The 17,067-nt window shown below is 42.1% G+C and overlaps 1 protein-coding gene across 1 annotated transcript in view; it reads left to right on the top strand.

Annotated features, from left to right (window-relative positions):
* Positions 1–3,238: 3,238 nt before the first annotated feature.
* LOC124622459 (probable cytochrome P450 6a13) overlaps positions 3,239–17,067 on the top strand; it is a 55,199-nt gene continuing 41,370 nt past the window's right edge. The window contains exons 1-2 of the mRNA XM_047148163.1: positions 3,239–3,581; positions 11,578–11,928. Of these exons, the coding sequence (XP_047004119.1) occupies positions 3,246–3,581; positions 11,578–11,928 (687 nt within the window). The 5' untranslated portion in view covers positions 3,239–3,245. The remainder of the gene's footprint in view (positions 3,582–11,577; positions 11,929–17,067) is intronic.

Below are 17,067 nucleotides of genomic sequence, written 5' to 3'. Positions count from 1 at the left end.
TCTGATTACAGCAAGCGCATATGCAGCTAAAACGGCACTTTTTAGAAACTGATGATAATGTAATTGATCAAAATTGCATTTTACACTCGCAATCGAAAGTTTGGAGAAATGGTGACAGACTCAGACGCTTGTAAGTCATTTGCGGAGGAGCGTGCTTTCAAGGTACAGTTCTACTGACAACAGTTTCTAGTAGACTCTAAATGCTTTTAAAAGATTCTGTGGTCCCTCACTTTCGAGTGTCTGTAGCTATATGTGAAGTCACTGAAATATAAATACTTCTTTCATTTCGACTTCCAATGGCTACAAGGAAACGTAGTAAAGTTATTCACCGCAGAATTTAGAGAGTATATGTATCTTCAAAGAGACTCGTACATAAATGAAGAGACCACATATTATTTGAAAATAATTAATTTTCTAATCAAACCAGTCGTCAAAAAAGTTCACAGGTAAGTAGAATATTTAAAATATACAAGAAGTCGTCCTGCTCATCAATGGAAATATTTAGAAGAAATACTGAATGTCAGCGCACTAATAATAAGACGGTTGGGTATGCTGTTTTAAAACCACAGTGACCAGACAGATTTTCCAGTGCAACCAGAAGTAAATGAATTCTGAAGTCTCCCTCGCTCCCTCCTTTCTCTCGCGCGTGCTCTCCTGCCCTCAGGAGCTGCAGGTGATGGCTCAACCGGTAAAAAGTTACTTCCTCACTCTGACACTTGCTTTCCGTTCTATAAACAGTTTGTTAGCCACCTAGTATCCTCTGATCTCTTACTTTATAAATCAATAATAAAACAGAGGAGCTGTATGATAGTTACATGTGGAGGCACACTAATAAAACACAGCCTGTGAAAAACAAGAGTGAGGGACTGATGTAATAAATGTTCCAAGGTCTATTAGAAAATCCGCAACTCATAATGCTTAAATCCTGAAACAATTTCGTACTTAAATTTCTTGAAATAATATTAATTTGACAGGTGGGCATACTAAAGACACTCGACACTGCATTTATCGGCCACAAGAAACTTAGCGGGTGCTTTACGGTGGCAAATAAATGAAGTGCAATATGAAACCATTGTGAACATAATAATAATTCCAGAATGAGATTTTCACTCTGCGGCGTTATGTGCGCTGATATGAAACATTCTGGCAGACTAAAACTGTGTGCTGAACCGAGACTCGAACTCCGGATCTTTGCCTTTCACGGGCATGTTCTCTACCATCTAAGCTACGCAAGCACGACTCATGGTCCGTCTTCACAGCTTCAATTCTGCCAGTACCTGGCTGGTAGGAGACGAGGTACTGGCAGAATTGAAGCTGTGAGGACGGACCTTGAGTCGTGGTCGGGTAGCTCAGATGACAGAGCACATGCCCGTGAAAGGCAAATGTACCAAGTGCGAGTCTCGGTCCAGCACACAGTTTTAATGTGCTAGGAAGTTTCACACTAATAACTATTAAAATATTGAAAATGGAACTTTATCTTGATACAAATTTGGGGCGTGTTCAATTATTTGGAGCAGAATTAACAGAACGAAAAATATAAATAAAGCCTGTGCAGTTAGAAAATGAAGATATACGAAATGAATAAAAACGACAATTTTGTATGAAACGTCCGAAGTTTATGGCGTATTTTAAGCAGGAACACATTGCCCAGATACATTACATACTCAAATGTAAATTCATATTTAACATGTTTATTAATTATGAAATACCTATGGCAACGCATGTGATGGTTCTATTACGAACGATAGTACATTACCGGTCATTAAAACTGCTACACCAAGAAGAAATGCAGATGATAAACGGGTATTCATTGGGCAAATATATTATACTAGAATTAACATGTTATTACAGTTTCACGCCATTTGGGTGCATAGATCCTGTGAAATCAGTACCCAGAACAACCACCTCTGGCCGTAATAACGGCCTTGATACGCCTGGGCGTTGAGTCAAACAGAACTTGGATGGCGTATACAGGTACAGCTGCCCATGCAGCTTCAACACAATACCACAGTTCATCAAGAGTAGTGACTGGTGTATTGTGACGAGTCAGTTGCTCGGCCACCATTAACCACACGTTTTCAATTGGTGAGAGATATGGGGAATGTCCTGGCCAGGGCAGCAGTCAAACATTTTCTGTATCCAGAAATGCCCGTACAGGACCTGCTACATGCGGTCGTGCATTATCCTGCTCAAATGTAGGGTTTCGCAGGGATCGAATGAAGGGTAGAGCCACGGGTCATAACACATCTGAAATGTCACGATCACCGTTCAAAGTGCCGTCAATGCGAACAAGAGGTGACCGAGACGTGTAACCAATGGCACGCCATACCATCACGCCGGGTGATACGCCAGTATGGTGATGACGAATACACCCTTCGAATGTGCGTTCACCGCGATGTCACCAAACACGGATGCGACCATCATGATACTGTAAACAGAACCTGGATTCATGCAAAAAACTGACGTTTGGCCATTCATGCACCCAGGTTCGATGTTGAGTACAGCATCGCAGGCGCTCATGTCTGTGATGCAGCGTCAAGGGTAACCGCAGCCATGGTCTCCGAGCTGACAGTCCATGCTGCTGCTAACGTCGTTGAACTGTTCGTGCAGGTGGTTATTGTCTTGCAAACGTCCCCATCTGCTGACTCAGGGATCGAGACGTGGCTGCACGATCCGTTACAGCCATGCGGGTAAGATGCCTGTCATCTCGACTGCTAGTGATACGAGGCCGTTAGGATCCAGCACGGCGCTCCGTATTACCCTTCCGAAACCACCGATTCCATATTCTGCTAACAGTCATTGGATCTCGCCAAGGCGAGCAGCAATGTCGCGATACGATAAACCGCAATCGCGATAGGCAACAATCCGACCTTTATCAAAGTCGGAAACGTGATGGTACGCATTTCTCCGCCTTACACGAGGCATCACAACAACGTTTCACCATGCAGCGCCGGTCAACTGCTGTTTGTGTATGAGAAATCGGTTGGAAACTTCACTCATGTGAGCACGTTGTAGGTGTCACAACCGGCCCCAACTTTGTGTGAATGCTCTGAAAAGCTAATCATTTGCATATCACAGCTTCGTCTTCCTGTCGGTTAAATTTCGCGTCTGTAGCACGTCATCTTCGTGATGTAGCAGTTTTAATGGCCAGTAGTGTAATAAAAGTAATTCTTCACGTGGCAGTCTCCTTGATCTACATATGCAGTAGTAACGCCGCCCGCATCGTTTCCGCAGAGTTTCGCACCATGTCGCTCACCGGATCCCTCCTGGGCGACGCGGCGGCTGCTGCGGCATTCGTTGCCGCCCTGCTCGTTCTCGCCTGCAAGTGGATGTACGGATACTGGAAGCGGCGCGGCGTCCCGTCTCTGGAACCGGAATCTGCGTTTGGCAACTTTAAGGACATCATTCTGAACCGCAAGAACTTCGGCGAAGGCTTGCAGGAGCTGTACTGGCGCCTCGACCCTCACCCTTTCGGCGGTGTCTTCATGTCTGTGAGGCCGGCGCTTCTCATCAGAGACCCGGAACTCATAAAGAGCTGTCTCGTCAAAGACTTCGGACACTTCCAGCACAGGGGCCTCAAGGTAAGGAGGGCACGAGGCACTACACGCCAACTGATATTCTACCCTTTGTTTATTCATTCTTCGCTCTTAGAGGGTGTTATTTGGAAAGCTAAAATAGGCCAAATGCACGTTTTTGTTTGTGATAAAAGTGTATCTATGATGCGGGTCTGGGTCTTGAAAGTCACGCAGCAGACGTAGACAGACCAAGAGCGTTGTTTTTATCCACTTCTTTGAGTCAGCGTGCATTTTCCACACACGATTAGTGTATATTGTGAAGGATGATTTGCCTCTTGCCTGTGATTTGTAAGCGATGCCTCTGCATGCTTGGAATGACATGGGGTTTTTATTAGAACCAAAAAAAAAAAAAAAAAAAAAGAAAAAAAAAGTTCACAAAATGTCCGACAGATGGCGCTGGAGAACAAAACGTCAGTGGCTGCGTATGACAATCGTGTATAAAAGGAGCTGTAATGAGAGGGAGAATCGCCGCTTCCCCTGCTTCCCCTTGCTCACCCCTCCTTTTCCATCCTCTCTGACCTTTCCCTTGGCTGGTCCCACCTGGCAGTTTTCTTCTTCGTCGTGTGTGCTTCAAGTGGTTGTTAAGTGTGTTGTTCTGGAGTGTTTTTAAAACTATGGCCGACTTTTAACCTGTGCTTGTCCATTCAGTGTCTTCTCTGTGTTTTAAGAATCGCCAACTGCGGTTTTTTTTATCTTCTGGTGACTTGTCGGTCTATTTTTACCTCCATTTTCTGCCTTTACCCTGTTTTATGTTCCCCTTTTTCATCGTCTTATATATGTAGCAATTTATTCTTGTTTTAGTTGTCATGTCACTCGGCTGAAGAGCGGCGGATTGTGCCGCTGACAGCCCTCCCCTGCCCATATGGGGCAGGAGAATGAAATCACAATAAAGAAAAATAAAAGAGAGAGAATGAGATGCGCCAGCAGTCGCAGCATGTTGACGTCACCTGAAAAGGCGCTTTTAATGAAGCTGTATTATCAGAATGGGGAATGTGCTACTTCAGCGTTACGATCCTATCGCCATAGGAAGTGGATTCGAACAGGTAAAGGTCCTTTGGCCAATGCAGCTGTGGCGAGAATGTTTTCGAAGTTCGAAGCTGTTGTGTCTAGAAAGACAGCCTAGACACAATGAGAGGAAGCCGAAAGGCACGCGCTACGCTCACGCAGATGGGCGTGAGGTCTGAAACAGGATACATAATGAATGCTATAAAGAAAAGTACGTAGCTTCTGGAATACTTAACTTTAATCCATCCTTTTGGTACATCTGGAGATTGTGGCGATACAAGTGAGACTCTTTAGATACATGCAATGTTACTAATGGCGCCTTGCTAGGTCATAGCCATTGACTTAGCTTAAGGCTATTCTAACTATCTGCTCTGCAAATGAGCTATGCTTCGTCCGTGTAGTCGCTAGCAAAGTCGTCCGTACAACTGGGGCGAGTGCTAGTCCGTATCTCGAGACCTGCCTTGTGGTGGCGCTCGGTCTGCGATCACACAGTGGCGACACGCGGGTCCGACATGTACTAATGGACCGCGGCCGATTTAAAGCTACCACCTAGCAAGTGTGGTGCCTGGCGGTGACACCACAGAAGCCACGGGTTGTTTAGACGATAGACCCCGTCGTGGCCGACGGAGCACAAGGCGTAATGCTGCTGAGACAGTTCAGGAAGAAATGGAGACTGTAGCGGCTTCGTCTATGCACGGGGAAGTCAGCGCTCGTGCAGTGGCGCGTCGCACCGGCATTCCATACACTACTGTTTGGTTGGCACTGAGGCGTACCCTCCGATGCTATCCGCACAAAATCCATCGGCATCATGAACTGTTACCTGGCGATTTAGTGAAGCGGAGGCCATTTGCGGTGTAGGCGTTTCAAAAGATGGCGGAAGATGACGATTGGTTGAGTAACGTGTTGTGTACTGACGAAGCTCATTTCACGTTCCGAGGGTCTGTCAACACCCGCAACTGCAGAATTTGGGCTACCGAAAATCCTAGAACTGTCGTGGAAATTCCACTGCACGACGAGAAAGTCACGGTATGGGTTAGATTTACCACATCTACCGTTATCGGGCCTTTTTTCTTCGAGGAAATGCGTGATTCTGGTTTTGTAACTGCTACCGTGACGGGTGAAAGGTACGCCGATATGTTACAGAATCATCCCCAGCATGGCTGATAAACACCTGCTGAAGGTACGATGTTTATGCAGGATGGCGCTCCACCCCATATTGCTAGACGCGTGAAAGATCTCTTGCGCGCGTCGTTTGGTGATGATCGTGTGCTCAGCCGCCACTATCGTCATGCTTGGCCTCCCAGATCCCCAGACCGCTATCCGTGCGATTATTGGCTTTGGAGTTACCTGAAGTCGCAAGTCTAACGTGATCGACCGACATCTCTAGGGATGCTGAACGACAACATCCGACGTCAATGCCTCACCATAACTCCGGACATGCTTTACAGTGCTGTTCACAACATTATTCCTCGACTACAGCTATTGTTGAGGAATGATGGTGGATATATTGCGCATTTCCTGTAAAGAACATCATCTTTGCTTTGTCTTACTTTGTTATGCTAATTACTGTTATTCTGATCAGATGAAGCGCCATCTGTCGGCCTTTTTGTGAACTTCTGTATTTTTTTGGTTCTAATAAAACCCCATGTCATTCCAAGCATGTGTGTCAATTTGTACCTCTCTATCTACATTATTCCGTGATTTATTCAGTTTTCAAATTTATACTGACATTTTGATCACCCGGTATATGTCTCGCCGTCATGCTACAATGGTACTATAGCCCTACCACTACTATTGTAATTTAGTATTCTATTACCTAAATAACAGAAAACACTGTCTCTATGTTGCTACGTAAAACCCTTCGACTAAATTTAGTTTAGTTTCCAAATAAAGTACACTATGGATGGATAGTCCTGTTAATAGGAAAAGCTAATCAATAGAGTTAACGATAAGATTTGACCATGTGTTGTGTCTAATGGATAAGTAAATCAGATTATTCAATGCTTTTCCTAATATCTTACCCATAGGTTAGAAAGAAAGGCAGTAAGAATAATAGTATATTGAAGCTAGATCAACTCAGTTCCAAGTTCATTTAGTGGTTTATAACAGGTACTAATGGTCGCCAGCCTACCCACGCAACGAAACAGTGAAGTATTGGAAAAGCATAAGTATGAATTTTGAATGCTTTCTTGCTACTGTTTAATTTGGTTCCTGAAACAAATATGACTCCACTTAAACAATATTGGACTGCACCCTTATACATTACGTTTTTAAAAGAGAAAAAGTCCACTAGATAACTTCAAGGAAGCTAAAAAGTTTGGCCAGCGGGGACTTTTGAAAAATCACTTTCTATAATCAAGAAACTTAAATACTGAAATACTTAGATACTAAAGCACACACTTTTTATACTGAGCATTTCAATTCAAGAAAACCTCTTTCATACTGGAAATTACTTTCAAAAGCTACTACTCTTTGAACTAATTCTTTATAGTCATTTAACAGATACTAGAAACGTGGATTCATTCTGATTTAATTTTATGTAAGTAAACGTTTAATCTAACACTTTCGGTTCAAGAACCTTTTTTCTTATTTACACAAAAATGATTGAAATGGTGCCTCTTCATATTAACTTCGCCCTTCATAAGTCTGTAAAACAGGATACTCGGATTAATCGAACACAAGGAAGAAACCCTATATAAGTGTATGATTAGGATGAGATAACAGGGTGAACCAGTTTCGTTAAAATTCAAGTATGATTATTAAAACACAGTTTAAATTAGTGGTTCACGTTGCACAAAATTAAAATACAAATAAATCTTACCTGGTGGCTGTACTTTTGGGTGTGGCGAGCAGTTATGATGGCTACACTACCCACAGTACAGACTCCAAGTATCTTGCTGTATGGGCTCAATTTCTCTTCTTGGCGTCATTCACTTTTATGCACAGTACCCCAGCAACTCGCAGGTATGCCGTAAGCCGTTTGCAATCTTCATCCGAGGCAATTTTGTGTAAATCTGAATGCAAAGATTATAATGCAGCACAAGAGTGTTGCCTCGTCACTGTTGCCTACAGACTGTATTACTTACTTCCCGCACTTGCTCTACGAAACGCGCCAAGTCGCCATTGCCACGCTTTCCACTCCCCAGAGCCACTTTCGTTTCAAACAAGAGCACACTAGCCTTTACATAAAACCTATTACTTACATTGTCGCTAAGCGTTATCATTTCTTACAGTTGTCAAATTTACATCAACATGAACAGTTTATGTTGTTGTTGTTGGGATCTTCAGTCCTCAGACTGGTTTGATGCAGCTCTCCATGCTGCTCTATCCTGTGCAAGCTTCTTCATCTCCCAGTAACTACTGCAGCCTACAACCTTCTGAATCTGCTTACTGTATTCATCTCTGGATCTCCCTCTACGATTTTTACCTTCCACCCTGCCCTACAATACTAAGTTGGTGATCCCTTGATGCCTCATAACATGTCCTACCAACCGATCCCTTCTTCTAGTCAAATTGTGCCACAAATTTCTCTTCTCTCCTATTCAATACCTCCTAATTAGTTATGTGATCTACCCATCTAATCTTCAGCATTCTTCTGTAGCACCACATTTCGAAAGCTTCTATTCTCTTCTTTTCTAAACTATTAACGTCCACGTTTCACTTCCATACATGGCTACACTCCATACAAATACTTTCAGAAACGACTTCCTGACACTTAAATGTATACTCGAAGTTAACAAATTTCTCTTCTTCAGAAACGCTTTCTTTACCATTGCCAGTCTACATTTTATATTCTCCCTGCTTCGACCATCATCAGTTATTTTGCTCCCCAAATAGCAAAACTCCATTACTACTTTAGTGTCTCATTTCCTAATCTAATTCCCTCAGTATCACCCGACTTAATTCGACTACATTCCATTATCCTCGTTTTGGTTTTGTTGATGATCATCTTATATCCTCCTTTCAAGACACTATCCATTTCGTTCAACTGCTCTTCCAAGTCCTTTGCTGTCTCTGACAGAATTACAATGTCATCGGCGAACCTCATAGCTTTTATTTCTTCTCCATGGATTTTAATACCTACTCCAAATTTTTCTTTTGTTTCCTTCACTGCCTGATCAATATACAGACTGAATAACATCGGGGGAGATGCTAGAAACCTGTCTCACTCCCATCCCAACCACTGCTTCCCTTTCATGTCCCTCGACTCTGATAACTGCTATCTGGTTTCTGTACAAATTGTAAATAGCCTTTCGCTCCCTGTATTTTACCCCTGCCACCTACAGAATTTGAAAGAGAGTATGCCAGTCAACGATGTCAGAAGCTTTCTCTAAGTCTACGAATGCTAGAAACGTAGGTTTGCCTTTTCTTAATCTAGCTTCTAAGATAAGCCATAGGGTCAGTATTGCCTCACGTGTTCCAATATTTCTACGGAATCCAAACTGATCTTCCCCGAGGTCGGCTTCTACCAGTTTTTCCATTCGTCTGTGAAGAATTCGCGTTAGTATTTTGCAGCTGTGACTTATAAAACTGATAGTTTGGTAATTTTCACATATGTCAACAGCTGCTTTCTTTGGGATTGGAATTATTATAATCTTCTTGAAGTCTGAGGGAATTTCGCTTGTCTCATACATTTTTCTCACCAGATGGTAGAGTTTTGTCTGGACAGGCTCTCCCAAGGCTGTCAGTAGTTCTAATGGAATGTTGTCTACTCCGGGGGCCTTCTTTCGACTCAGGTCTTTCAGTGCTCTGTAAAACTCTTCACGCAGTATCATATCTCCCATTTCGTCTTCATCTACATCCTCTTCCATTTCCATAATATTGTCCTCAAGTACATCACCCTTGTATAGATCCTCTATATACTCCTTCCACCTTTCTGCTTTCCCTTCTTTGCTGATAACTGGGTTTCCCTCTGAGCTCTTTATAGTCATACAAGTGGTTCTCTTTTCTAAAAAGGTCTCTTTAATTTTCCCGTAGGCAATGTCTATCTTACCTCTGGTGAGATATGTCTCTACATCCTTAAATTTGTCCTCTGGCCATCCCTGCTTAGCCATTTTGCTCCTCCCATCGATCTCATTTTTGAGACGTTTGTATTCCTTTTTGCCTGCTTCATTTACTGCATTTTTATATTTTCTCCTTGCATCAATTAAATTCAATATTTCTTCTGTTACCCAAGGATTTCTACTAGCCCTCGTCTTTTTGCCTACTATATCCTTTGCTGCCTTTACTACTTCATCTCTCAAAGCTATCCATTCTTCTTCTACTATATTTCTTGCCCCCATTCCTGTCAATTGATCCCTTACGCTCTCCCTGAAACTCTGTACAACCTCTGGTTTAGTCAGTTTATCCAGGTCCCATCTCCTTAAATTGCCAGCTTTTTGCAGTTTCTTCAGTTTTAATCTACAGTTCATAACCAATAGATTGTGGCCAGAGTCCACAACTGCCCCTGGAAATGTCTTACAATTTAAAACCTGGTTCCTAAATCTCTGTCTTACCATTATATAATCTATCTGAAACCTGTCAGTATCTCCAGGCTTCTTCCATGTATACAGCCTTTTTTTATGATTCTTGAACCAAGTGTTAGCTATGATTAAGTTATGCTCTGTGCAAAATTCTACCAGGCGCCTTCCTCTTTCATTTTTTCCCCCCAATCCATATTCACCCACTACGTTCCTACTACCCAATTCCAGTCACCCATTACTATTAAATTTTCCCCTCCCTTCACTATCTGAATAATTTCTTTTATCTCATCATACATTTCTTCAATGTCTTCGTCATCTGCAGAGCTAGTTGGCATATAAACTTGTACTACTGTAGTGGGCGTGGGCTTCGTGTCTATCTTGGTAACAATAATGCGTTCACTATGCTGTTTGTAGTAGCTTACCCGCACTCCAATTTTTTTATTCATTATTAAACCTACTCCTGCATTACCCATATTTGATTTTGTATTTATAACCCTGTATTCGCCTGACCAAAAGTCTTGTTCCTCTGCCACCGAACTTCACTAACTCCCACTATATCTAACTTTAACCTACCCGTTTCCCTTTTTAAATTTTCTAACCTACCTGCCCGATTAAGGGATCTGACATTCCACGCTTCGATCCGTAGAACAGTTCATATACACAAATATACACAGTTTATATACACAAATATTTTTGAATACAATAAGTCATCAGAAAATTATTTAACGTAATAAATCGATTTACATAGTATTTTAGATGGAGTACTCATATACAGTGCAAAGAAGTTTAACGTCCAGTATAGTACACTTTACGTCTATAGTAAATCTAGTACCAATATTCGAGAATATCAAAGTAAAAAATTATAAAAATGTAAATGAACGATAAACAAATAATGTTATAGTACCTCTGACGAAGAAAACGTTACCATAAAGTTTAAAGACTTTTAAGTTTTAAGAGAGAATACCCTCGGTAGGGTCAAGAAAAAAATCCGATACACTGCACCGTTTCCGAGCTATTTAGCACTGAATCAGTTTTAATTGCACGCGATAACAAGTGGTAATGGACCAACATGTGTTAGCCCCTGAGTTTTTAGTTCTTGAAATGTTCGTTACTAGTTAAAATGTGCCTTTTTCTGAAGTGATAAATTCAGGCTGGGTGAGCAAACGCTACATTCGTTTGGTTTGGGTAAACCGATCGAGGAGCACGTTTGGCTACCCTGTCTGACAGGCTGCTTGAATTTTCGGTCCCGACAAACTGATTGGCTAAGAACTGAGAAAATGTGTAAGGGATGGATTTTTTTTTTGTTGGGAATTATTTCTGAGCACAATCTCCCTTGCAGCGTCTTTAGAAGCTTTTCAAAGTTTCTGACCACTGTGCATTCCAATGTAAGCTGATACTAAAATCAATGTTCAGAGTATGAGGAGTGTGGCTGTAGTTTACCACCGTTGTCGAGTCCAGCAAGTTGTGGGACTCGGCGGGTAGTGTGGGAGGAACTCGGGCGCTGATTGGTGGGCCGGCTTGCTTGTTGTGAACAGGTAGACGAGAAGCACGACCCGCTGAGCGCCCACCTGTTCAACCTCAGCGGGCCGCGGTGGCGCGCCCTGCGCACCAAACTGACTCCGACGTTCACGTCGGGCAAGATGCGGCTCATGTTCCCTCTGATGGAGGCGTGCGCGCGCGAGATGGTCGCCGTGCTGCAGCCGCTCGCCGAGGGCCGCCAGGAGGTCGAGATCAAGGAGTGGAACGCCAGGTTCACCACCGACGTCATCGGCACCTGCGCCTTCGGCATCCAGTGCAACTCGCTGCGCGATCCCGAGTCCGAGTTCCGGAAGATGGGGCGCAGCATCTTCACCTCGCCCATACGAACACTCTTCAACTTCGTACTGGTGACGTACATATGCTCGTTAATGAGATCAACATTACTAACCATCGAGTCTGTTTTATATTTCCTAATATAAGTCCTAAACATTGAAATATCTTATCTTAGTCTGCTTACTACACCCCTTTCGCTGCTAGCCCCTATCGTTGTTAATTACAAGCAGGTGCTTCACCTGTGAGCAGCAACATGGTTCCATACCGAGCGGAGACACTCCTGCGTCAACTCGGGATAACTGTTGGGAAACTAGTGTAGTGTCTTCGAGGCTAGTGGAATGTAATTAGAGCCCAGTTACTTATCCATAATATTTAAAGCTGGTCGTTCTTCCACACTAGGATCGGCCGTTTCACATTTAGCTGCGAGTATCATTCTACACCGAAACGCCAAAGAAATTAGTGCAACTGCCTAATACTGTGTAGGGCTCCCGAGAGCACCCAGAAGTGCGCCAACAAGACGTGGCATGGGCTCGACTAATGTTGCAGTAGTGCTGGAGGGAATTGGCACCATGAATCCTGCAGGGCTGTCCACAAATCCGTAACAGTACTGGATGGTGGAGATCTCTTCTGAACAGCAAGTTGCAAGGTGTCCGAGATACGCTCAATAAAGTTCATATCAGCCGAATTTGGCCGCTAGCGGATGTGTTTAATCTCAGAAGAGCCACTCTGCAGCAATTCTGGACATACGGGGTGTTGCATTGCCCTGCTGGAATTGCCCAAGTCCGTCGCAATGCCCAATGGACATGAATGGATGCTGGAGATCAGACAGGATGCTGACGTACGTGTCGCCTGACGCAGTCGTATCTAGACGTATCAGGGGTCTCATATCACTCCAACTGCACATTCCCCATACCGTTACAGAGCGTCCACCGGCTTGAACAGTCCCCTGCTGACATACAGTGTCCATGGACTCATGAGGTTGTCATCATACCCGTGTACATGTCCATCCGATCGATACAATTTGTAACGAGACTCGTCAGATCAGGCAACATGTTTCCAGTGATCAACAGTCCAAAGTCGGTGTTGACGGGCCTGGCAGCGATGTCGGAGATTTGATGCTGTTGTTGTTGTTGTTGTTGTGGTCTTCAGTCCTGAGACTGGTTTGATGTAGCTCTCCATGCTACTCTATCCAATGCAAGCTTCTTCATATCCCAGTACCTACTCCAACCTACATCCTTCTGAATCTGCTTAGTGTATTCATCTCTTGTTCTCCCTCTACGATTTTTACCCTCCACGCTGCCCTCCAATACTAAATTGGTGATCCCTTGATGCCTAAGAACATGTCCTACCAATCGATCCCTTCTCCTAGTCAAGTTGTGCCACAAACTTCTCTTCTCCCCAATTCTATTCAATACCTCCTCCTTCTTGTCCAAACTATTTATCGTCCATGTTTCACTTCCCTACATGGCTACACTTCATACAAATACTTTCAGAAACGACTTCCTGACACTTAAATCCATACTCGATGTTAACAAATTTCCCTTCTTCAGGAACGCTTTCCTTGCCATTGCCAGTCTACATTTTATATCCTCTCTTCTTCGACCATCATCAGTTATTTTCCTCCCCAAATAGCAAAACTCCTTTATTACTTTAAGTGTCTCATTTCCTAATCTAATTCCCTCAGCATCACTCGACTTGATTCGACTACATTCCATTATCCTCGTTTTGCTTTTGTTGATGTTCATCTTATATCCTCCTTTCAAGACACTGTCCATTCCATTCAACTGCTCCTCCAAGTCCTTTGCTGTCTCTGACAGAATTACAATGTCATCGGCTAACCTTAAAGTTTTTATTTCTTCTCCATGGATTTTAATACCTTCTCCGAATTTTTCTTTCGTTTCGTTTACTGCCTGCTCAATGTACAGACTGAATAAAATCAGGGAGAGGCTACAACCCTGTCCTACTCCCTTCCCAATCACTGCTTCCCTTTCATGACCCTCGACTCTTATAACTGCCATCTGGTTTCTGTACAAACTGTAAATAGCCTTTAGCTCCCTGTATTTTACCCCTGCCACCTTCAGAATTTGAAAGAGAGTATTCCAGTCGACATTGTCGAAAGCTTTCTCAAAGTCTACAAATGCTAGAAACGTAGGTTTACCTTTTCTTAATCTAGCTTCTAAGATAAGTCGTAGGGTCAGTATTGCCTCACGTGTTCCAATATTTCTACGGAATCGTAACTGCTCTTCCCAGAGGTCAGTTTCTACCAGTTTTTCCATTCGTTTGTAAAGAATTCGCGTTAGTATTTTGCACCTGTGACTTATTATATTCACGGTACACTCGCGAAATGGTCGTACGGAGATGCTACCTTGGAGATGCTGTGTCCCATCCGTCCTGTTACGACTATAACACCACATTTAAACTCTCTTACACCTTGATAACCTCCATTTGTAGCAGCAGTAGCCGATCTAGACACTTTTTGTCTTATATAGGCGTGGCCGACCGCAGCGCCTTTTTACATATGTATGTATTTGAGTACGCATGCCTCCACTAGTTGTGTTTGGCGCTTCAGTGTATCTCACGTCTGATGTTAACAACTAGCGCCCAATCTCACAACTGACAGCTTCTTACAAAATTCTTACAAAATTGTATTTTCAAGAGTAGCTTACTTTCGGCCATAATGGTTACGTTTATGAACCCTGACTGTATTTAATAATTATTTATTTACTGTTTCTGCTACTAGTCACTTTTTAATTTTTTGTTTTATATTTAATCTAACATAATACAACGCGTTTCGAACACATTCTGTTCATCTTCAGGCGTTTATACGTACATATAGAGAAATGTTACTTAAAAATAAACCGTCTTAATCTAGATTAAGATCGAAGTCTTTGTCCATTCTTTGTTATTGTAGTGGCTGGTGTGGCATTTGGGGGAGGGAGGCATTGGATAGCCAGAAGTCGATGTCAGTGATATCTTCTGCTGGTTCTTTTCCCTTGTGGTTGACTATGTATTATATCACAGCCATAGGATGTAGACAGTTTTTCATCAGTTGTGTGTTGCGAAAATAGCGTGAAAGGCTTTTTCATGACAGTTAATCACTTACGACTTCATCACCTTGCAGCTTCACTTGCATCACCGGTGTAATGGAGGAGCTGTTGAGTATTTTTACACTACTGCACATTGTATTTTGTCACTGATTTCCGACGTCATTAGCAAGACTTTTCGAAATAACAGAAGTAAAACTCAGCTTCAGCACCAAAAACAGCCTAAGTGGGAAGCTTACTCACAATGTAAAACCACCAGATACAAGTCTTGATGCAGCTGGCATTTAAAAAATTACCTGGAGCCAATGTAATAAATATTATATCGGGCAAACACGCAGAAATTTCACAACTCGATTCAAAGAACATTTAGACTGCTAGAGACTTGGAAAACGTAACAAATCAACTGTCGCAATTCACATAAAAAACACAGGTCACCCTTTGAAATACGAAGACAGCCTTTTTAACAAATTCAGTAGCCTACATAATATATTCAATTCACCCTAGAACAGGAAGAATACAACACCATACCTTTTCTTGACTTAAAAATAACAAAACAGAACCAAAAGGTACCTTTCAATGTTTACAGAAAACCTACTGGCACTGACACCACTTTACCAAATTCCTCTACACATCTCTTCTCCCTCAAAAAGCTGCTTATAGATCAATGCTGTACAGAGCACACAAATTTCCACTTCACAATACAGAACTCCAACAGGAAATAGAAACCATAACATATACCGAAATAACAATGGATATGTTCTTCTCTAATTAATACCATGCCAACACAGACAGAAAATAAACTGGACAAACAACATCAAACAACACACACAACTGACAGTGCCTCAGAAGTTAAATATGTAAAAATACCATATCTTGGAATAACATCCCACAAATTAGCAAGATTATTCAAAAACACAAAAGTAAAAATCAGCTTCAGAGCCAACAACAACCGAAGTAGGAAACTTATTCACAATATAAAACCACCAGATACAAGTCTTGATGCATCTGGCATTTACAAAATTAAATGCAACCAATGTAATACATATTATACCGGCCAAACAGGCAGAAATTACAGAACTTGATTCAAAGAACATTTAGACTGCTACAGACTTGATAAAGCTAACAAATGAGCAGTAGCAACTCACATAAAAAACACAGGCTAATCTTTGAAAATCGAACATAACCTCGAAATTTTACACAAAATAGGAAAAAGTAAAGGATTGGATATCATGGAGGAAATTGAAATTTTCAGACATAATACAAAGCACGGAGATAACATTGTTAATGAGATATCCGAATTCAAAAACTCAAAATTCTTCAGCAGTCTTAAGTCACTTTTAACTCAATAGATTCAAGATGTGTCAGTGTAAATAATAACTACAAATCCGCCAGAATATCAATGCAAAACCTCGATGATCGATACTGACACACATGCTACAAGTCCGCCTTTTTGTGTTATGGGCTTAATGTTTACATGTATGTAGAAGCAATTTGTACAATGAATTACGTCGCAAATCAGTGACAAAATACTATCTGCAATTGTGAAATGTTACTCAACAACTCCGCCATTACACCATTGATGCAAGTGAAGCTGCAAGGTGACGAAATCGTCATATAAAAGCCTTTCACGCTGTTTTCAGAACACAACACTGATGCAAAAGTATCTGCATCCTGTACAGGTCGATATATAATACATAGTAAACCACAAGGGAAAAAAACCAGCAGGAAACATCACTGACATGGATTTATGGGCATCCACTGTCCCCCTCACTCTCCCCCCCCCCCCCACCCACCAATGCCACACCAGTCACTACATTAACAAAGAATAGACAAAGAGTTCTAGGTTAATCTAGTTTAAGACATTTATTTTTAAGTAACATGTCTCTGTATGTATGTATAAACGCCTGAAGATGAGCAGAACATGTTCGAAATGCATTGTATTATGTTAGATTAAACACAAAACAAGAAATGGGTAAGGGACTGGTAACAGAAGTTGCAGATAAATTAAGCTTCAAATATAGTAATAACAAAATATCAATTTCATTTATAGAAAGACTCGTCAATAGAAAGTAATATATCTAATTTCACTGATCAAATATTAAATGCTCTGAATGATGGAACATCACCTATTGGGATATTTTGTGTTCTCTCTAAGGCTTTTGATGGAGT

This window comes from Schistocerca americana, chromosome 7, assembly GCF_021461395.2.
Source record: "Schistocerca americana isolate TAMUIC-IGC-003095 chromosome 7, iqSchAmer2.1, whole genome shotgun sequence".
NCBI lineage: Eukaryota > Metazoa > Arthropoda > Insecta > Orthoptera > Acrididae > Schistocerca > Schistocerca americana.
This window is presented reverse-complemented; position numbering and strand designations above follow the sequence as displayed.